This window comes from Columba livia, chromosome 3 (assembly GCF_036013475.1).
Source record: "Columba livia isolate bColLiv1 breed racing homer chromosome 3, bColLiv1.pat.W.v2, whole genome shotgun sequence".
In the NCBI taxonomy this organism is placed as follows: domain Eukaryota; kingdom Metazoa; phylum Chordata; class Aves; order Columbiformes; family Columbidae; genus Columba; species Columba livia.
In genome coordinates this window covers 82,980,278-83,002,842 of record NC_088604.1, presented here as the reverse complement: position 1 = coordinate 83,002,842, position 22,565 = coordinate 82,980,278, and the positions used below count along the sequence as shown (strand labels likewise).

Below are 22,565 nucleotides of genomic sequence, written 5' to 3'. Positions count from 1 at the left end.
TATTGATTTCCTGAAAATAGACAGCCGAATACAAAAGGCAGACCTTGTCAACACTTTGACTGAAGAAATCGCTGCCAATTCTTCATTAAACAAGAGAAAATACACTTGAGAAAAAAGCCTCTAGAATTCCTCAAGCATAAGAAAACCTCTAAAGCTACAAGACAAAGTCATGAAATCTGAAGAAATACATTCACAGGGGAAATTGTCTGTTAGCTGCAATGCTCCTGTAATTACTTGTTTCCTAGATGTGTGCACTCACTTTTTGTTTTCTCCTTTAACAGACCTGTCTCATGAAAGGCATCTAGTCTTGTCAAATCAAGATGCATGGTCCAAAGCTCTGGAGTCCCAGTCCTGCATGCAAGGCATGCGTGCAATCCTGAACTTGAGTTACTAGGAAGAGACTAAACCAATGTTTTGACTGAAATATGCCAATAGACAACAGCTGTAAAATGGGCATCATGTTTAATCCACAGATGACCAAAGAGGTGAGGTTCTAAATCTCTACTTGCTACAATCCACCTAGTCACATATACAGGTATACTGTGGTCTTATCATATTCTATAACCATATCACAAAGATGCATATATACAAGCCCAATTGGCAGTTGTCTGCCTAATGTTAAATTATTTGGCAATAAACAAATACTTCAACATTTCAACCCATTTTCTTGTTGGAGTTTCTGTTCTATGAGCAAGGAAAACTAAAATGGTCTGTATTCATTGGTAATTGCAAGGAAAAGCCACTCAGAGATTGAATAGATTGCTCTTAAGGTTAAGAAAACACTGACTCTTCAAGCAGGCAATGGAGAACTCTATAGGCATGGTAAATCACAGCGGGAATTTCAAGGCTGCTGGGGCAGCACTGTAACAGCACTTCTTGTAACAGGAAAGCAGTAATCAGAAGAAAAAGTTTGCCACTCTGAACTTCCAGGTGTTTAGGAAAACGTCTTGTTACTATGGATTTATGATCTCTATGAGTGAAGGTTAGTTTGATGGTGTTAAAAACAGAGGGAAAAAACAACTGGTGGTGCATATAATTTTCTGCTATAGACAGTGCAACTACAACAATTCATCTTTCTCTCTCCACAAGCCAAGATAGAGACACTATAAATCAGAACTCTTATGTCAAGATTTAAGGGAAGCAAGAAATATGCAAAACAGTAAATCAACATGAAGTTGCCTATACTATAGTTGGCAGTCACAGCTATACTAGAAGTCAGAAGATTAATGCTGTCCATTTTTATTTCCACTGCCCTAAGAGTAAAAGGCAAGACTAAACACCAGGAGTTTTTGTTAACAGGTGCTGACGGATTACTGCATATGCTGCTAGCAATTTTTCTCAATGTACATGTCAGGTGCAGGGAAAGGCAGTGCCGAGGGAAGGAAATAGCCTCAGTTCCTTTTAAGTTTTCCTAAATTGGTGGGGAACAGGTGTTCACAAAGCAAGTATTCTGGCATCTCAAAAGCCTGCTTAGAAATTAGAAGACCGAACCCACCCTTAGTTAGCCTCCTCCTTTGCAATCTATTGAAATCAGCAGGAAATCACAAGATGAGGTGAGAAGTAGAAAAAAGTTCCCTCTGTTTTAGCATAGTGTATGGAGAGCAGCATGAGTTCAGCTTCCATACACCTATGTACTTTTATACTGAATGCTCAAAATCACCTATGAGAATTAGGAATACAAATCCATGAAAAACTGCCTCCTTCCTTAGCAAACCAGTAAAATAATCAGTGTGATCACGTCAGCATCAAATACTCTTCCTGGCAATGCAAAGCGTTTATCAGTACACAAGATCTACGTCTTGAGTTGCAGTAAGAATGGGGCCAGAAGAGTCATTTACAGGTCTAAAGCTTCTTACCTATAATAGCAGCAATCAGTGAGCTACAAACAGAGAAAGCAAACTTTGAGCTGAGGTAACATCTCAGAAACATCGGACAAAAGCCATTGCTAGCTAGCAAAGACAGGCATTGTCTTGGTTACCTCCTTCTACCTTGACAGAAGCTACACAAAGCCCAGGGGTTCTACAAAGCACGTACATTGCATGAAGGAGATTAAGTTGGTGTTTGCATTACTGGCCCTTTTCATTGTAATATAATCAGTTATTGACTCTAGGATCTGAGATGGACAGCATTTGCTTACTAGCTAGTGGTGTCCATGGTTACCATAAATTTTCATGGAGTTCTACTTGAGAAAATAAGCAGACAAAAGAAAAGAAGGGAAAAGCACATTTGAATGTATTGCATTCCTAAATTATTTTCTTAGATTTAAAGACTGAACATAACCGATCATATAAAAATAATATGGCAAATTAAGTCTAAATGCAAGTTCAAGAACTTGTGTACATAAAAAAGTAAAACCAAAAATGATGCAAAGTACTCACAAATTTATAGAAAAAAAACGTAACAAAACACCACAGATTCTTACAGGAATCAGAAAAACTTTAAGATTCTGGTTTTCAGGCAATATATTAATATATTAGAAAAAACTGATATAATGAAGCTTACTTCAGAGACATCCATTTTAAAATAATATCTTAAGCAGTCCTTTGCTTTACAGAACCAGATAATTATAAGATGAAACTGGAAGTCTCCAACTGACAGAGAAACAACATACTATCTCAAAACCTTCCACAGAAAAAGGGAGGAAAGGGGAGATTTACTTAGAAAATTATCAACATTTCTCAATACTGTGAAAGGCTAGTTATACAAGACACTCCAGATCTTGACAACCATTCACAATAACATTATTCAGTGATTGCCATTATTATCAATACAAAACCTACCACATGTAGGGCAAGTGCAAATCAGGAAGCACTCTCCTTGTGCAGTGCACAGAAGCAGGTGTAGCATATTTCAATGCAGACATAACATCAAAGTAACACACCTTCCACGGACTGGAATTTTAATTTCTCTGTTCAATGGTCAATAAATTGTTCCTAGGTAGTAATTTGCTACTTTACATTGTTCTAAATAATTAAAAAAAAAAAAAAATTGTTTAGTTGAGAAGACTGTATTTGTTAACTTAAAGTAAACACCTCTGTGCATCTGAAGTGGATTACTTTGATACTAGGAACACGAGGAGGTTTTACATCCATTTTATCAGTTACGTGCTTTGAGGCTAAGCCTGCAACAATAGTATTCTACAATAATCTAGGGGTAAATTTAGCTTAGTTCTTTTTATAGCTCCATGGATCAATCTCAAAATCCTGTCTAAAAATCAAAGTCCGTTATCTGTACTTTAAGCTGTGAACAAAAGCTATTAATCTGCAGCTAACGCATAGTGGATCTAACTGGCACAAAGGTTCAAATGATTTCTGTTTATAGTTCAATGCCAAATTAAACATATCACAAGTAGATTTCCAACCCAGGTCTAAAAATGCAGACTTTAAGTTTTTGTTTAAGTAACGGCCGCATGCCTGTATCTAAAGATTCAGACACTATGGTTTCAGAGATGTGCCCTACACACTTCCTGTTAGAAACAGACCTAGTCCAGAATCTTGTTGCTAAACTTTTTTGTAATCAAAAGATATTAACTCATTCAAACTCATTCTCCCAGGCAGTTAGCAATAGGACAAGGGGGCATGGGCTTAAACTCTACCAGGGGAAATTTAGGCTGGATATTAGAAAGAAATTCTTTACAGAGAGAGTGATCAGGCATTGGAATGGCTGCCCAGGGAGGCAGTGGACTCGCTGTCCCTAGAGGTTTTTAAACTGAGATTGGACATGGCACTTAGTGCCATGATCTAGTAAACGGACTAGAGTTGGACCAAGGGTTGGACTCGATGATCTCTGAGGTCTTTTCCAACCCAGTCGATTCTGTGATTCTGTATAATGGGAAATGTGTCAGCTTTGAGGAAAGGGGAAAAAAACAAAAACAAACAAACAAACAACTAAACAAAACAAACAAACAAACAAACAAACCCACACCAAACCCACAACACACCACACATCACTGGAAATTGTTAGGGACCCAAGACAGAACTACCATGCAAAATTAGAGATCATTCAGATATATTTGCTTTCCCTTATCCAGATGTGGCACTTAAGTCCTAATTTTTTTATTGCATATCAAATCATTGCCTCCACTACTAGGCACTGGTTATTTGGTTATTCTTACATGTAGCTCACACAGTCTTTCTGCTCAGGACTTTTTTAGGTTTGTGGTTGTTTTGTTTTGTTGGGGTTTTTTTGTTATACTTCTTTGGGTTTGGGTTTTTTTTTACATTGAACCATAGAAAGAGAGTATTCTTTATGCCCCATCTGCCTTCAGCTTCAGCAGAGTCAAGATTCCCTTTTGATTGGCATTTATTTTATACACATGAAACAATACCAATAAGAGCAAGTAGAAAGGGCCTGTTAGTTAGGGCTGTCATAACAATGGGGAACACAGAAAAGTAGTGACTATGAATACAGATCTCCTACTTTTCTGACTAATATTGAGCAAGTATGAAAAAGCAGCTGCTGTTGTTCACTCAAACCTAAGCGCCAATTTTAAATACTTGTTTCACGGTCTTTCAGGTTAACTGAAATCATTGTGATTGAAATTTCCCCTACCAGTAAGACCCAAGAGTGGCTCTGGAGGTAAAAATATTTGTGATAATGATTTACAGACGTTTTAAAACTTGCTGCCAGCATTCCTACTAAAAGACAGTCTATGGATCTTTTATCATAACATTCTTCTTTTTACATATTTCTTATGCAGTATAGGATGAGGGAAAAAAAGAGTAGAAATTCTGATCAGAGTTGTTAATGTATAGCTATTTAAAATGTCTGAGAAACTGACCACAACTTAACCGTTAAATTTAGTTTGTTTAGCTAATGAAAGAAAATCTTATTAGGTTCTGCATAGTTTTGACAGCAAGAAACCAAAATATGTTTAGCTATTTAAAATGTCTGAGAAACTGACCACAACTTAACCGTTAAATTTAGTTTGTTTAGCTAATGAAAGAAAATCTTATTAGGTTCTGCATAGTTTTGACAGCAAGAAACCAAAATATGTTTTCATCTAAGTCTCAGAAAATAATTTTCTCTTGAGTATGTTGAGGTCATTGCTATTTGACATCAATGACACAGCATTGGGATTAAGTGCACCCTCAGCAAGTTCGAGGATGACAGCAAGCTAGTGGTGCAGTTGACACACCTGAGGGATGGAATGCCATCCAGAGGAACCTGGACAAGTTCAAGAAGTGGCCCCATATGAGCCTCATGAAGATCAACAAGGCCAAGTGCAAGGTCCTGCACCTGGGTCAGTGCAACCCTCAGTATCAAAACAGGCTGGGGGACAAGGGGATTGAGAGGAGCCCTGTGGAGAAAGACCTGGGGGTACTGGTGGATAAGAAACTGGACATGAGCAGGCAACATGTCCTTGCAACCCAGAAGGCAAATTGTATCTTGGGCTGCATCAAAAGAAGCGTGGCCAGTAGGTTGTGGGAGGTGATTCTGCCCCTCTGTTGTGCTGTGGTGAGTCCTGGAGTCCTGTGTCCAGCTCTAGAGCCCTCAGTACAGGAAAGACACAGACCTGTTGGAGAGGGGCCAGAGGAGGCCACCATGATCAGAGGGATGGAACAGCTCTGCTGTGAGGACAGGCTGAGAGAGTTGGGGTTGTTCAGCCTGAAGAGAAGGCCCTGGGGAGACCTTATTGTGGACTTTCAGTACTTAAAAGGGGCCTATAAGAAAGATGGGGACACACTTTTTAGCAGGGTGTATTACAACAGGAAAAGGGGTAATAGTTTTAAACTAAAAGAGCAGTGATTCAGGTTAAACACGAGGAAGAAATTTTTTACAATGAGGGTGGTGAAATACTGGCCCAGGTTACCCAGAGAGGTGGTGGATGCCCCATCCCTGGAGACATTCAAGATCAGGCTGGACAGGGCTCTGAGCAACCTGATCTAGTTGAAGATGTTCCTGCTCATTGCAGGAGGGTTGGACCAGATTACTTTTGAAGGTCCCTTCTGACCCAAACTATCCTATCATTCTATGACCAAGGACTTCTCAAGCAGTGCCTAAACCAGGGATTCACTGTATGTCTTGAAAGAGCAGTTGGGTCCACCATTCTTTAACATGAAGAAACACTGTCATCTGAGTCATTTGCAAGCAGCTTCTGCTCTCTGACAATGTTTACAGGCTCTTTCCTGAAGGGTGTCTCAGCAGGACCTGAGTGTCCCTGCACAGCCTGCTGTGTACCTGCACACATTACAGGAGTTATCTAGAGAAGATTCCTGATCTGGCTCCACATCTGGTAGTGTAATGCTTCAGCCACACAGAAAATGTTTCTCTCATTGAGCTTCCCAAGCCAAAGCAGGGCTCTGTGGTACAAGAATACTCACTCCACCCCACGTCCATCTCTGCCAGCTGCTGCCTCTCTTTCTTACATGGTTTTGCTGCACATGTTCTCACAAATCCTCTGTTGCAATGCTAGGAAAAGTTCATTTTTCTGAATGTCCACCAGACCTCTGAAAAATTCAAGTCAGGACCTTAAAATGGTATCATTAATTTAAAACAATATACAGTCTCTAAGGAAAAGCCCTGATGTTTCTGAATTTTAAGCTTCTGGGCTTTAAAAATTTTCCCCGTAAGCATAAAGATTGTGCAGACTAACTCATTTTAAGTTTCAACAAAAGTCACATAATACTGTACCTATCAGGAAAAACACCAAACATTAAAAGTTGTGTGATAAGCTGACAGTTTATCAGGCACATGCAGAAAAACAGCAAAGCATGAGTGCTTAGTCATCAAAAAAGCAAAGCAGTTTTAACAAGAGGGTCCCACATATAGTGTCTTCATGTAAGCTTTGCAGTTCATGCAATATGTACCAGAATTTTTAAAAATATTCAAAAAGGATTCAGGAGTGGAAGGGAAGTCTGTGGAACATTTGGCAATGTTTTGTACACAACATTCACAATATCCATTCACAGTAAGGGGCTGCCTCAGCTCCTCCTCCCCCAGCTGTCAAACCACACAGGGATAGGGAATGAGGGTAGAAAGGGTCACCAGCAGTTTTTCCAAGAATGGTGGTAACTGTAAGGAGAGTTTATCCCATGCTGAGTAGCTACACGTCAGTTATACAAGAAGGTAAGGTTTTCTATTCTTATCTTGTCCCAAAAAAAGTTTTTTAAAAATCTGGACATTTCTGCATTCCATTTGAAAACATGCCTTCCCACATCCACAACAGAAGCATTGTGTGACCCTGCCTAGTGTTTAAGCTGTATAAACACATGGAAAATGATCCCTAGAACAGATTTTTTCAGGATACTTTTAAGATTATCTATATTCCCATTAGGCTCAATTAATCCAAATACAACTATATCTGATTTTAGACTGAGGCAGGCTTTTGTTCAAGAGACGCCATTACACTTCCTGACCAGCAACAGGAAACAACTTTCAAGACTACCATTTAAAAATATCCCCTCCCCAAACATCTTTACCTTTGTCTGAGGTCCAAAGAGAAATGGGCTTTTATGGTTTTCCTTTGTCCTGAAGCAATAAAAGTTTTTCTTCTCTGAGAAAGCAAGCTTACTGTGACAGGGTCAACCAGGAACAAATCCCACAAACCTTTAGGTAAGGACAACTGAAAAGCTCTGGTTCAGTTTTGACTTCTAGTTCCTGCACCATGCTATCACCCTTTTAGATACCATTGAAACTCTACAGCCCAGTCACAATAGAGAAGTTTTATTCCGACGGGCAAGTTTATTTATTGAGTCGTCAGGCCAAAGCTGAAGTCAGATTCACAGAAATTTTCTCCATGTAGAAACCAGCATGGTCAGGAACAAGGTTCAGTGCAATGCCCTTTCACACAATAGAGCTTCACAGAGACACCAGGGAGACAAGCAACAGAAGGTCCTTCTCTTAGTAGTTTGGCAGCATCAGAACTGACATATACTTCTCCCTTAACTGGAGACAGCAAACTCCTACATTGTGCTTGGAGGACACAAGGAAAGAGGTTAATACACCTTAGACTGTGATGGCCCAAAAATGCAGTGCTTCTTACGACAAAGACCTAAACTGGAGGCAAAAGCTGGCTCATGTAAAAATCCAAAAATACTCTCCAAATTATTCTGTTTTGTGTACAGAATCTTACCATTATTTTGTGTTCATTAAATGAATTATTTTAATCACAAGTGTGTACTAGTAAGAAGCAAGACAATGCTAAATTAGCATGTATTGGAGGATATCTGAGACAAAAAGGAGTGACAGCCCTGAACAGAAAGGCAAATTTGGTGCTTGTCATTGAAAGTGCTATCAACTGAATGCAGTTTCTATGTCGGAATCCCATTAGAAATTCATTATTCATACCTGTATCATGTAATATTCATATGCCTACCAGCAGAGCACTTGGGACAGTTTTCAATGTTTGTTCCTTTAAAACATTCATATACTGTGCAATGGGAGTCCTCAGATGTCCTAAGTTCTCTTGTAGCAATATACGAACAAATGACAATTCACAGAATTTGTGGCCCTTTTAGTTGGCTTGGAAATCTGTCAGCTATAGATCATGAAACATTACAGTTAAGTATTGAGATAACTTATAAGTCTCCTGGCTTTTTAAAAGACTGAGAGTTACTGTGGCCTTCAGACACTTCTTGATGGCTCAATGCCAGCTGTAGGCCAGTCAGTATCACTGTTGGACTCATAGTGCCTGAGAACAGAAAAATTAAGAGCTCCCAGTATTCCACGCCTGATGTTTCTCAAGTAATTAAAACCAAAAGTTCCCATCGATGCCTTGACATTTCCTCTATACTATAGCATTTTAGTTAATTGGGTTTTTTTCCTGATGATGGATGACTTTTCTATCTGAGCTTCATCTGAGTTTTGCTTTGCTTGTTAGGGAACTTAAGAGTGAAATACTGTGGGACATTATTCAAATTTCAGAAGAATATTTTCTACTCTTCTACTTCCAACTTCAGCTTCACATTACCAAATTTCACTAGCTGTATAATGATTTCTTACTTAATGACCATGAAAATGTCACATGTGACACATGTTCAAAAAAATCAGGCATAGCTGGTAGTCACTACTCCATGTGCCACTTACAATGTGAAAAAGCAAAAGTTTAGAATTCATATGCCTGGTACAAATGAACGTTTTATACTGTAAACAGAGCACCATGTTAATGAGTTTGACAACCACTGCCTTCTACTTCATATTTTATAATATACGTGTAGGTTCTTATGCTTCTTACCTCAACTTTACAAAAATGCAAACAGACACATAAGACACACACACACACAAAAAATTAGTGCTATCCACATTTTGAAAATAAGCATGATTTTCTTGTCAAAAGGTCAAGCAGTGAACAACTGACTTGGATTTGCTGCTTAAGCTGTAAGCAGATGATATAACTTGAAGTCCAGAACAAAACTGACTTACGTAAGTGCTATTAATCTAATTATGCAATACCCAAAACTAACCCAGGCGGTTTGTCTTGCTAAACAGAGTTTAAAAATAAACAGCCTAAACATTAGATTCACACCAACAGCTAGAAACTAACAAAGGTCTTCTTAAAATGCTGTGATTTACACTAGGGATTTAGAGTAAACTTAATTATTTTCTTGCATTTCAACAGTGTATATTAAGAGCAAATGAATTCTCTCAGCATAAAACAGTGAAACAATGAAGAACAAATGAGTTGAGCCATCTCCATAAATCAATTCATGCTAAAATACATGCTAATCCCAATCTGCACTCTGGTTAGATATTACCATATGAGTACATTCAGCAATTTTAATTTAAACTGCCTGCAGTTAAACAGAAAAGGGCAGCAAATCAAGACCATGGTCACCATTCAAATTTGCTTTTGCAGCATCACATCTGTAAAGAAAAAAAATGGCAGAGGCACTCCAAACAATGTTCACTTGGTCTTCTAAATGCTACTCTTAATCCTCCTACATGATTTACTTATTGTGTCACAGTGCTTGAACATATGCAGTCCTCATGTTTGTGAGTAAAACCAGGAGAGTAAAATCTTCTTTCCAGATTTACAGAGTCTAACAACTTTGTAAGTTGTCCATTTGTCTTTGGAATAAACTAGAATCATGTGGAAATACTAATAGTTGGTTCTTTAAAGCGTAGGAAGTTAACCTGAATACGCCTGAGGCATTCACTCAAAAGTTCACTCCGTGTTTTGAAATTCAGACCTCTCACTAGGTTGAAGTGGAAGTGCTATAAAAATAGCTTGTTCTCTTGTTATTTCATTACTCCAATAACTCTTCCCAAGTAAATCTTCTCATTACCGAAAAGCATTAAAAGACAAGGATTATTTCAGCTTCTTCAGTTACATAAGGATTCACATGGGCTAAAAAGATTATGTTCTGTAAAGAACATATTTCTGCACAGAAAAAATTTCCATGCTTGATAATGCGTATTTCACTTATTAACTGCTACAACCATTAAAACAAAACAACAACAACAAAAAAAATTAAAAAAAAAAAAAAATTACAAGTTACTAAAGACAGCCATAAGATTTTTTTTTTAATGGACTTTATCTCATAGAGATTTTTTTTAAACATCGGCTGAATATTCAACACAAAGGGTGTTCCAAGGCTGAGTTTAAACCCTCAGGTCAATTCAACAGCATGACAGGACATAAACTGAAATCAGAAACCTAAATTTTTTAGTCTGAAAGTAGAAATCTTGATAATTGCCCTAGATGGAAGTAAAATTCAATAAAGAAGCCTGAAGGCTGCCCGCCAGATAGAACCACCCACCTCCAACTAGCTATACAATTAATTGCCTATCTTGGAAAATTACTTGGTTACATCCTTCCTATTCAGGGATACACCCTCTAAAAACGTCAGTAAACCAGGCATTATTCTGGGACCAAAATCACATTTTCACTCAAATCAAGTGTTAAACAGATACTTCACAGAATATGGTAGAAGTATCATCCCCATTATCTTACAGACAAATGCATACAGGTGGTTTAACCAACATTTTCATGGTAATAAGTTTGTGATACATCCGTATCTATAGTCATGTTTTGCTACGTGTGCTGTAGTCTGTCAACCCCACTTCTTCACTATATTATAGAATCATCTCCTTTGAAAGAAATTATGATTCCAGAGAAGGAAAAAATGAGAAATCTCTCTTACCTGGCAAAAAATGATGCTGCCACTGAGGTGCCTGTGGATACTTCACTGGCGACATATGTGCTCTGGGAAGCAGGGAAGCTGTACAGGGAGGGTTTATCTGCATTATAGCGGTTCAATGCTGCTTCTGTCAGGCCCTCTCGACTGGTCTCTGTCATAAGCTGAGATATCTGAAGACAGAAAAAATGAAAAGTGTCATCAGCTAAAGCTCACGAGCTGACCATTCCTCATCCAGAATTGCCTCTGGGTTGCAGATAGAGTAAGAGAAGAATTTCATTCACTGCATCTTTACTGCTCTGTGAACAAGTTTATTGCTTCTGTAGTGCAAATCTACAGTACTTTGGCTCAGCTCTAACCTTGTTTGCATTAAAACTAACGGGATATATTCATCCCATCATTAGAAATGTCAATAACGTCTATGTCTTTCCATTCATATGGAAAAGAAAGAGTAAACTATAATCCTTGCTCAGTTTGACCTCTAGGGTACAAGAGAAACAGTTTAGATATGTACAAGATATTTATATTTTACTTCAGAAAAAAGTATGTTTGCCTTTGTAAAATAACCCAGTACTAGCATATTAAGTATTTTTGTTGACCTTTCTCCAGAAAAGCCAGCACACAGCATAGGAAAGAGTCCCTTTGCATCTTAGGCTATTTATCATCTCTCTGGAAAACCAGGATCATTACCACTCACTTTCATTAGCATTCTTAAAAAGTTTTAAACATCCTGTGATTTCATTCTTCTGATGGCCCATTTAACATTTTTCCCTATTTAGGAAGCCTCACCTCAGCCTTTCATTGTCTGGGAAAAGAACTGGAGCTCATCCAGACTTGACGCAGCTCTCCTCAAATTAACTGAAAGATCTTTACTGACTTCAGAGGAAGCTGGGTCAGCCCTATTGAAGCACCTCCTCAAAACTTTGATTTCAGTTTCTTGACTATTACTTCTGCATGAATTTATGATACTGTGATGTCACCTATTGTACTTCATGCAATTCCCAGCAACTTTCCTTCTTCCCTCATTTCAACCACAAATAGCTTTTGTTTGCCAACACATGTCACAAAATTGCAACATATGCGTAAAAAGAACTCTCCCAAATTATTGTTAGCAATTGTCCAAGGCAGTGCTTCTTTACCCCTGCAAGAAGTTTGCAAGAACCAGTCTCTCACCTGTTCAACTGCAGTTTTCGTGCCTAACCTTATCACCACAGTAACAACAGGACATTTTTGTGAGGCACATCAAGAAAAGTATTTGAGATTGTCTGATAGTTCTTTTCCTCCTTAGGCTTGCTTTATTTCAGTTTATAAACATTTCAGTTGTTAAAGGCAAAGGTGAAGACCTGTGATTTGTATTTGGGAGGGGAAAAGACATGATATGGCAACGTTTTTTACACCAACTATCAAGCCACCTTTGTTTCTTTTATAGAGAACTGTTACCCATTCTACTACGGCTAAGATGAAAATCTAGAGTTTACAGCTATTTTACATATTTTTAGGTCAATCAGCTGTAATACTTGAAGATCCGGAATGCTAAACTAGCCACTTTATTTTATGAGGAACAAGCAAAATTGTCGAAAATGCCCCATCATGTCAGTCACACAATGAGCCTTTCTATTTTACTGATTTACATCGAATGAGCAGTGCTCTCAGAAGGCTATAGATGAAATCCTGGACTTAAATCATCTCATACTACTGTTAAAACACAAGAATTTAGGCTGGCTGCCAGGACCTCCCTACATTTCCAGCATGCTGGCAAACAGACATTTGTTCTTCAGTGTTCTGCTAACCTATGTATGTCTGCTTGGGGCATCAATATAGTTGAAGTCACTAAACAATTTCCTCAAATTTTCCATAATTTTTGCTAACTTGGCTACTTATATTTGCAGGATTCTGTCCTGTGCCCTAAAATTATCCTGAAACCAATTTCATCATCTACCACATTTGGAACTGCTGATCAGATTTAAAAAGCTCTCCTTTCAGAGCAGAGTACAGTTATAAACGTGACCTCACCTCTGTCCATCCAATTCATATACCTGAAATCAAGGATGGACTAATTGCCATCGCCAACAGTGTCAGCAGGAAGTGCCATTCACTTCCATGGCAACCTGACAGCAGTTAAGAAGTTGATGAGTTGACTTATTGTAGCTGTGATCTCAGCTGCAATCATACCATTCCCATCTTCTGCCAAATACAGATTTGCAGCTCCAAATATGAATTTCCACAGCCAGTGACACACGTTTCTGTTGGTGTCAGATCCCCTGAAGTTGCAAGACAGTGAGGCTTGAAAGAGACATTTCGGCCAACTGCAGAACAGGAAAGGATTTTTGTGTCTCTGTTTGGGACACCCAGAAAACCTCCATCATGACTTGGGCATAAAAGCAGTAACTAAATGGTTTCTGCAATTATAGAGACCTTCAGGTAATGCATGCCCATATCCACAAGTGCTATTAATCTGAACAGCACAGAGCAAAGAGAGCAGTAAAAAGCCTCAAAATGCTTGTAGACATTTCCTGAAAGGTTTTACTCTCAAGCTTTCTCAAAAGCTGATCAGATGCTTGGTTCACAATCTTTTCAATAACTAGTTCTTAAATATAAGCACTCCAAAATAATAAAATACTTCCCAAAGACACAGAAGATTCTTCTATAAAGATATAAACCATTCCTCCTCACCTATGCACTCAATGAGAAACAGATATTAGTCAGTAAATGGAATGTTAATACTTTTTAATAAGTGAGGATGAAGATCCTATAAAGCCTGTATTTAGGTCTCATTTTCTTGTAGTGAAATGCAAAGGAACTAAATAAGAAGCTGGAAATAATCAAACATTTTTATGAATTTTGTATTTGTGGAGTACCACACTAACCACAGGACAGACAGAAGAGAGATAAATAACATTTGTTTTAGGAATTGCATATACTATGGATAAATGCAGAATAGGGTCTTTTCTATATAAACTTAGACTTTTCAGTAGTGCTGCTACTTTATTGTGTGCCCTACACAGCAGTCCAGATACTACAGGGATGGCCGGCTGCTCAAACTCTGAAACTTCTGTAAGGTACTGACCACCAGAGCCTCCTGGAAAAGCCGCAGCTCTCTTTCCTGTTCACTCACACAGCTCACTTTGTTGCAGAGAACAGGAAGCTACTGTTGACATCGATATTGATGTATTATCTGTGAAAAGCAACATTCCAGTGTAAACAGCCATGGCAGAGAGCCCTCCCAGAGAGCTGCCCTGGATGGACACTCATACTGGGGCATGTTGGGCTTGTTAAGCACCCTCTTGATCCTAAAGATCCAGCACCACCGCCTGGTTTCCTTACCCCTGCTAGCAAACTTCCTGGGCAAAAATCCATTTCTCAGCATGATCTGTCTCAGAACTAAACTCCCAAATGCACATACTGCCTGCCTCTGAGCTCCACTGATTTACTGTTTGCCTCAACAGGGACACTTCTTAGTTGACAGTGTATTACAATTATATCAAAATGGTAACATATTTTATTTTACCTAACGCACAGAATCACAGAACGTTAGGGATTGGAAGGGACCTCAAAAACCATCTAGTCCAATTCCCCCACCGGAGCAGGAACACCCAGATGAGGTTACACAGGAATGTGTCCAGGCGGGTTTTGAATGTCTCCAGAGAAGGAGACTCCACAACCTCCCTGGGCAGCCTGTTCCAATGCTCTGTCACCCTCACTGTGAAGAAGTTTCTTCTCAAATTTAAGTGTTCCAGTTTGTACCCACTACCCCTTGTCCTACCGTTGGTTGTCACTGAGAAGAGCCCGGCTTCATCCTCATGACACTCACCCTTTAAAATATATTTGTAAACATTAATGAGGTCACCCCTCAGTCTCCTCTTCTCCAAGACATAGACAAATTAAGACAAAATAAGAACTAGCTTAAGACACAGTCCAGGATCTCCTAATCTAGAAATGGTTTCCAGTTTTAGCACTTGCTTACTTTGTCTGCCAAAATGGGATTTTTCAACAGTGAAATGTCTCCAGAAGCAATGAAAGCTGAAATATTTCCCTGAATTTCAAACATCCTACTATTCCTTACCTGGGAAGCCTGCAACACCACTTGATCCTATACATGTAAAAGCCCATAGAAGTACCTAGTGATACTACAATACTCACAACCTCAAGCAGAACATCAAGTTTCATTCCAACAAGCTCCTCAAGTCACTCTGTTGCTATCTTTTCCTTATATCAAAGCAAGAACAGGATAACAAACCAGAATTAGATATTTCATTATGGAATTGTCTCTTTGGTCTTGTATCCAGTGGAGATGAAGGGCAAAGATGGTGATATGCCAAATTTTGGGCCAGGCTGAAAACCCTTTTTTGTGTCCAGTACTTATCAGAGTAATGTTTATACTGTACAAATCTGTACATCTTGGTCAATCCACGGGTTGAATACCTCATATGCTCACAATATCTGACTAATAAATCCACATTTATTACCAGAGTTCAATACACATAAGGTAGTGCGTAGACAGAAGACCAGATAATTCCTCTGGTCACAGTACCAAATTAACCTTTTATCCTCTGACATTGCTTGCTGAAGTTCATACATAAACAGAATTGTGTAAATGTACCCAGGATATATTTAAGGAAAAAGCACTCACAGAATAGACATTTCCAAAGCTCTTAGAGAATTTCTTTCTTTCCCTCATCCCAATTAAAAAGACATAGTTGAATATCACACTTTGAACACTAACAAACTCAGGCTCTTTGTGGGTCCAGTCACTCCCTCAGCCCCAATGTATGCCTGGCAAGTACAGTTCACATAAATCTGCTTCGTCAGTGTCACTGTCTCTCTCGCTAGATATTGTTTCTGGATTTAAGGGGGAAAAGAAGATGAGACTCCTCAATTCTCTTTCCCTTCGTTTTTGTGAGTACTCATATACCATATAGATGAGGTTTAAGATCAGTTAATAGGATGTATTTTGAGAAATCCCTTTATTGAATTGTTGGCACCACATCACTGCCTGGATAAACAACAAAAAGACAAAGCATAGAACAAAGCAACTTTTCATGCCTCAATAAAAACCCTTTAAGTGCACACAGAACAAGACAGATGTCCCTCCCAAGGTTCCATTTTTTTCTCCTGTCTCATAAAAGCAAAGCATCCATTAAGCTTCTCTTTCACTGCTTTCTGACAGTATTCAGCAAGAGCTGGAGATAAGTCATGATTTAAATTCTCTACTTCATAGAAAAAAGATGGTTCCGCAGTTAAACCACAGGTGTCAGGCAGGCTAGATTCTCTTCCTATTCCAATTAAAGAGTCACTCTGTACATAAGGCTTGCCATCATGCAGTATGAGGTTAATTATATTTACATAAGGGCATTTTACAGCCAAGCTCATTAATGTTTCTAAAGCTCCTAGCTGAGGACTCCCAACTGAAATTACTGTACTAATGGAAGTCAGCATGTATGAAAGATGTGAAACAACCTTTTCTGTGGAGGTAGTGAAGCATTCAGGAACATCCCCAAAACCCAGTTAACATGAATGACTGCAAAATGAACTGGATGCATAGAAATGTATGAAAAGTATACATATCTGAAGCCAAATTCAGGATACAAATATGTGTTCAAATTCACTAGAAAGCAATCCTCAGTGTCCAGAGATCCTAATCCCAGGAGAGAAGCTCACTAGCAAGACGAAACTGAAGGTAGAAAGCTCTCTTTCATAAACACACGCATACTTATGAATTGACTTCTTTGGCAGTCCACTCTTGATTCAGAGCAGCACTGAATTTTCCACCCAATAAATACCGCAGAAAGTACTTCCTGGCTTATTTCAGATAGCAAACATCTACATTAACCAAGAAATATGTTGTTCTTAAAGAACCTCCCTTTCAAAAGTAAGTTGAGGGAAGCTCTAAAGGATACCCCTTCTCAATGCTTTAGCACACCAAAACCACCATAAATTCTTCTAAACCTACTTAGAACACAAGCTTAGAAGCTTAATTTTGGGTTTTTCATTATGCACGATCAGGTGTTCTGGCTCTAAAATATTAATCTTTTACCTTCTGTCCAACTCCTTCTGACTCATCACAGTTTACTCTCAGTCATAACAAGGCAAAGTTATTATTCCTGTTTGGCTCAAGGAGCCTCGTTTCTGGTCTCTGGGATTGATGAAACAAGCACTGGGAGAGGCATCTCACAGTACATCATTCCCATGTGCCTTTCTTCTGACACATGTATGGAATACCAAATCTTTCCCAAGAACCAAACGACCCTATTCTTCCTAGGCTTGACCTACTCCTACCAGTTCTTACAGGTGGAAGCAAGAACTCTAATTTACAAATTAATTTTGAATACTCAAATAATTATTTCACTTTCTTTAGTTCATAAGAGTTCACTGTCTGATGGGACAGTGTGGTAGATTGCAGAACCAGGTAAAAATCTTAGGTCTTCAATCAGCCACCAGCTTCCCAGCTACTACAAACTCCAGTAACGTCCCTATAGGAAGCATAATCAGAGAACAAACAGAGCAGGAGCTGACACTTCAGGAGTCTCTTCAGCAGAAGGGAGGTAAATGAATGGAATGTCAGAGTCCTGCTTCACCTAGAGAAGGCATCTCTCAGCAAGGGAATGCATCAATAAGTAGTAGGTCTGCTTCCTACAACTCAGCTATTTTATCTGAAAATAATCTCTGGAAATACTGACTTCATCCCTTTTTGCCTAACACAGAAGTTCCACATTAGGTTCTCTGCAGTATCAGAAAAGTGCAGCTAAAATTTTTTTATGGTAGCATTCAAAGAACAAGGTGACATCTGGGATGCACTTTGCTCAGTGCCAAAAACAAAAAGAAAAATAGGGATCATTTGACATTTACTCTATTTCATTCTCATAATTTTAGAGAGTGGTGTTGGGAGAGGTTAACAGAAAAGGGCAATACTTAAGAGTCAGTTTCAAATACCATTGTTAAATGCAGTTTCAAATGCTTTGAAGTAAATCTGGTAGGTTTACTGATCTAGCATTACACTGGATTTTTGGGGGTGGAGTGGTAGATGGAAAGTGGAGTCTTGTGCTGCCCACACAACTATTGAAATAATTCTAACACATCCTTCACAGAGCAAAAAGAAACAATTACACCATTCAATCAGAGCAACTTGAAAGTGGTGGGGACTTGCTAAGTCAGTCATCTTTAATATACCACAGACAACCAAGGACATACTCCATATTTGTTACAAATCACTCACTACAGAGATGACATTTAAAGAATTATTCAGGACAAAATCCACCTTTAGAAAAAATAATTTTGAAACAGCAGCAAGATCCTGTAGCTAAGGGCACTTGCATAGTCATAGCATCTTGCCATTGGTTATGACCTTTTTCTCTCATAGCAGAATACTAAACTGCTACAGCTCGAGATCACTGCAACCGCTGATATAGACACTGTGTGAGCAAGATAGCAATTCCTGATAGTCCTTTCCTGGCAAAAGAATGTGTTCTACAAGGAACAGGCTGAAAAAGGGCACGCAGAATATCTGCTGCATTCGGTCTCCTTCTTGGATGTAGACACAGCAAGTACTGCTTAGCAAAGGCAACTCGCCATTAATTGTGAATACTGAATCTCTAGGAAGGGTCTTTGGGCATGCTTTGCTCCTGTTTTATTCAGATTTGCACACAAAGTCTGAAATATTAATCTAGCAGAAGAGGCTACTGCAACAGCATAGATTATTTTCTATTTCTATCTTAGTTTTTCTAAGGTGCACCTTAGAAAAAGTGAGGTTTTTCAAAGGGGGAATCACTGGGATGGCAAGAATTCTGGTTATGCTTTGCATTTAACAAGGAAGAGTCAGTCTTTATTTAGCATAAACTACTTTCACTTAAACATTACTTAGTTACCTTGACAGCACCTAAAGCTTAATTGCAACTTCCAGCTTCCCGCTGTCTAAAAGAAAGGTGACCTTTGACTGCTGCAGCCACCTCCCACGTCCTTCTATAAACAAGACAGCTATTTAACACAGATCCCGTGCACTCCTCAGCACAAATGAAATCCCACTTTACACAGACATGGGCACCTCCCCCCATCAAAACTGCTATGATACAGTTAGTTCCATGTCACACTCAAAAGCCCATACCATTAAATGAAATATTTCACAACAAATCACGGAACATCTGAAGATCAGCTACTTAGAGGCTGACCCAACAGCTGATCAAACATCCAAATAATGATAGATTTCTCTACTTAAGATATTTTCCTCTGATTCTTCCTTCTAGCTCTGTCTTACAAAACAGTATTATTGATTTTTTTCTTTGTTTATGCTGTATTTTCTATCATCAATAACTACACTATTTTCTCAGCCATCCAGTATTCTCCCTCTCATTTTCACTCAGTCCATTCTTGCCCTAGCTTTTGAATGAAAAAGCAAAGCAAAATAAAACAAAACCAAAACCATACAGAGCAACAGTACAGACTGAAAAAAATCTGAGCTACTTGTGGAGCACACTCTCCTCAAAAACAATACAAAGAGTTGAGTCGGTAACAATGAAAACTTTGTTATAAAACAGGAAATTCGCTCTCCTAAGCTTGTTGCAATGGTTCATTTGCTTGATCAACAAATTCCAATAAAGACCACAGCGTGGCAGATGAAGTTGATGCACATTTCCAAGCAGACTTCACTATGGAGACAAGAGGGATATGGACTCATCTGGATCAGGCTTAGCAATAAATTCACTTTTCTCAGTTTGTCTCTATCATCCTGAACTAAGTAATCCAAAGGAAGAATAGTTAGTACTCTTACCTTCATCAAAAGGAATCAGTATACTGAGTCTGAAATAGTACTGACCTGACCAAGTCTGCTTTTTGCTGACCCACTTTTTACTGATACATTTATTTATCAGAAAAGCAAACAGCAGGAAAAATGTTAGAGAAAAGCAAAATTACACCATCTGAAGCATTCAGGAAAGCAAATATCTACCTTGAGTGAACTTAACCCTTGCACAGAAGTTGCAGATTCTAATCTGTAGTGCTCTTTTAGTCTGAGTGCCATGGCCTGCAAGTTTTATTTATTGGCTACTAATTCATTATCACAAAAATCAAAGAATGGTTGGGGTTGGAAGGGACCTCTGGAGATCATCTAGTCCAACGCACCTGCTAAGGCAGGTTCATCTAGAGTAGATAACACAGGAATGTGTCCAGGCAGGTTTTGAATGTCTCCAGAGAAGGAAACTCCACAACCTCTCTGGGCAGCCTGTTCCAGTGCTCTGTTACCCTCAAAGTATAGAAGTTTCTCCTCATATTCAGATGGAACCTCCTGTGCTTCAGTCTGTGCCCATTGCCCCTCATCCTATCGTTGGGTACCACTGGAAAGAGTCTGGTCCCATCCTCTTGACATCCATCCTGAAGATATTTGTAAGCATTGATGAGATCCCCTCTCAGCCTTCTCTTCTCCAGGCTGAACAGGCCCAGCTCTCTCAGTCTCTCCTCACAAGAAAGATGTTCCAGGCCCCTGATCATCTTCATAGCCCACTGCTGGACTCCCTCCAGTAATTCCTTATCCTTCTTGAACTGGGGAGCCCAGAACTGGATGCAGTACTCCAGATGCCACTTCACCAGGGCAGAGTAGAGAGGGGGGATAACCTCCCTCAACCTGCTGGTCACACTCTTCTTAATGCACCCCAGGATACCACTGGTCTTCTTGGCCACAAGGGCACATTGTTGACTCATGGTCTACCTGTTGTCAACCAGAACTCTCAGGTCCATCAAACTATTTTCTGAATGGTAAGGCCTCTATCTTAAAACACATAAGCTATCACAACTCACCTTCCTCGCTACCCTTAGTGTTTTCTGATGTCCCTTTAGGATCATGCCAGCCTTTCCTATTCCTCCCCACGGAAGCTACAGGCAGGAACGCCATCCTGGGGTGCAAGTTTGCTCACCCTCCATAGTGCAGAGCTCCCCCAGTGAAGAAGACTCTCCTTGGGCGGACCCCTGAAACGCTGCAAGCTGTGTCTTTGTGGGTGAAGCAGTAAAGCACCATCAGCTAGACCCAAACATGGCTGTCATTCATGAAGCTACACCAGCCAAGTCTCTGCAGAGAGAACTGCAATGTAAGGTTTCTCAGCTGGTTATTCCCATACTTACTCTCAAAATGAAAAACAGGAAGAGTAGCTGGCAAAGAGAGGTTCTGGTCTCAATTTTGTGTGTTAAGGCATTTCAGCAACGCAAAAATATACTGTGCAGCAACCCAACAAAACTGCTTCCTTCCTTGTCAAGAAGACAACAGTAACATGGCAATCTGTGAGAAAGCTGAGTCTGACTAACTTTCAGAAGTGGTTTTTTTTAAATATAGTTTATTAAAGTTGTTAATTCTCTTAATTACCTGTATATCCTGCTGCTGCATATAAAGCTGCACAGCTGGCAATTAATTGGATCCTTTTCTACTATGACTTTTATTCTCCATCAGATAAGTAACATTCTTCAAGAGAAAGGCCTTCCTTTTGTGTGGCTCACTTAAAGCTGATTTCATACATCCAGATTCAGTGACCATGCTGTAATCCCTTGTTACATTAGCTACCTTTTACCTTTTAAGACCTCAGCAACCAGGCTAACTGTGCTAATATAACTAGTGCAGCAATGAAGAGTGTGTGCAGACTGTGAAAGAGGAGCACCTCTGACTTCTGTCTGTCTGTACACATGGGACAGCAGCTAAACGAAGGGACTGCAATTTTGAAGCTAAAGCACCAGTCACTGTGTGCAGGAGTAACGTATTTGTTATGAAAACAAACTTTCATTTCACTGATCAGTTACTAACCTGCCAGCAATGTCAAAGACATCATAAGAAGTTCAAATCTTACTGTAGCTGTTTCCCTATCACAAGCAGCAATCTGTAAGCCATTGACCTTTCATTGTCAGTTGACAAGAACAGCCCTAGAAGCTACCAGAGTGTGTCAGCATGTGGGCTTAACTTAAATGGCATTATTGACCCAGAAAGCAACCTCTTCCTACAGACAGCAAGAGAGTAAGCAATAAAAAACACCATTAGTTTTTCCACACATAGGTGTATAAACTGGATCATTAGTCTTTATTTAAAAGATATATGATCAAGTTCTGCCATGAAAACAAGAGGAGAGAGAACTACTCCATTACCAGTATGAAAAAAATTTGACAGGCTTAGAGATTCCTGCAATGATTATTGCATTAGAATGTGGCATAATGCAATTCAGCTCACACACATAATCACCTCAAGATCTGACCTTTTTGGTGGGTAAGATCAGTACACATCTGACAGGTGTGTCTCCTACACAGCTTCTCATGGGAAGGGGCATGGGGCATGGGTTTGACTCCCAAGGATCTAGCAATGCTTTGAATCTATTCAGAAACTGGTACCATTCCAATGGCTTACCCATTGGAAAGAAATTACAAATATCAGGTTTTCTATAAACAGCTGCCAAAGGTTTAATTATACCAGTGCTGGCAGATACCACAATAATACAAAATCTTTTCTCTGTGTGTTATGTCATAAGA

At 39.2% G+C, this 22,565-nt stretch overlaps 1 protein-coding gene across 1 annotated transcript in view; it reads right to left on the bottom strand.

The window, feature by feature from the left end:
* The window catches only part of KIF26B (kinesin family member 26B), a 306,955-nt gene that overhangs the window by 174,495 nt on the left and 109,895 nt on the right, over positions 1–22,565 (bottom strand). The window contains exon 4 of the mRNA XM_065057896.1: positions 11,085–11,251. Coding sequence (XP_064913968.1) covers positions 11,085–11,251 — 167 coding nt within the window. The remainder of the gene's footprint in view (positions 1–11,084; positions 11,252–22,565) is intronic.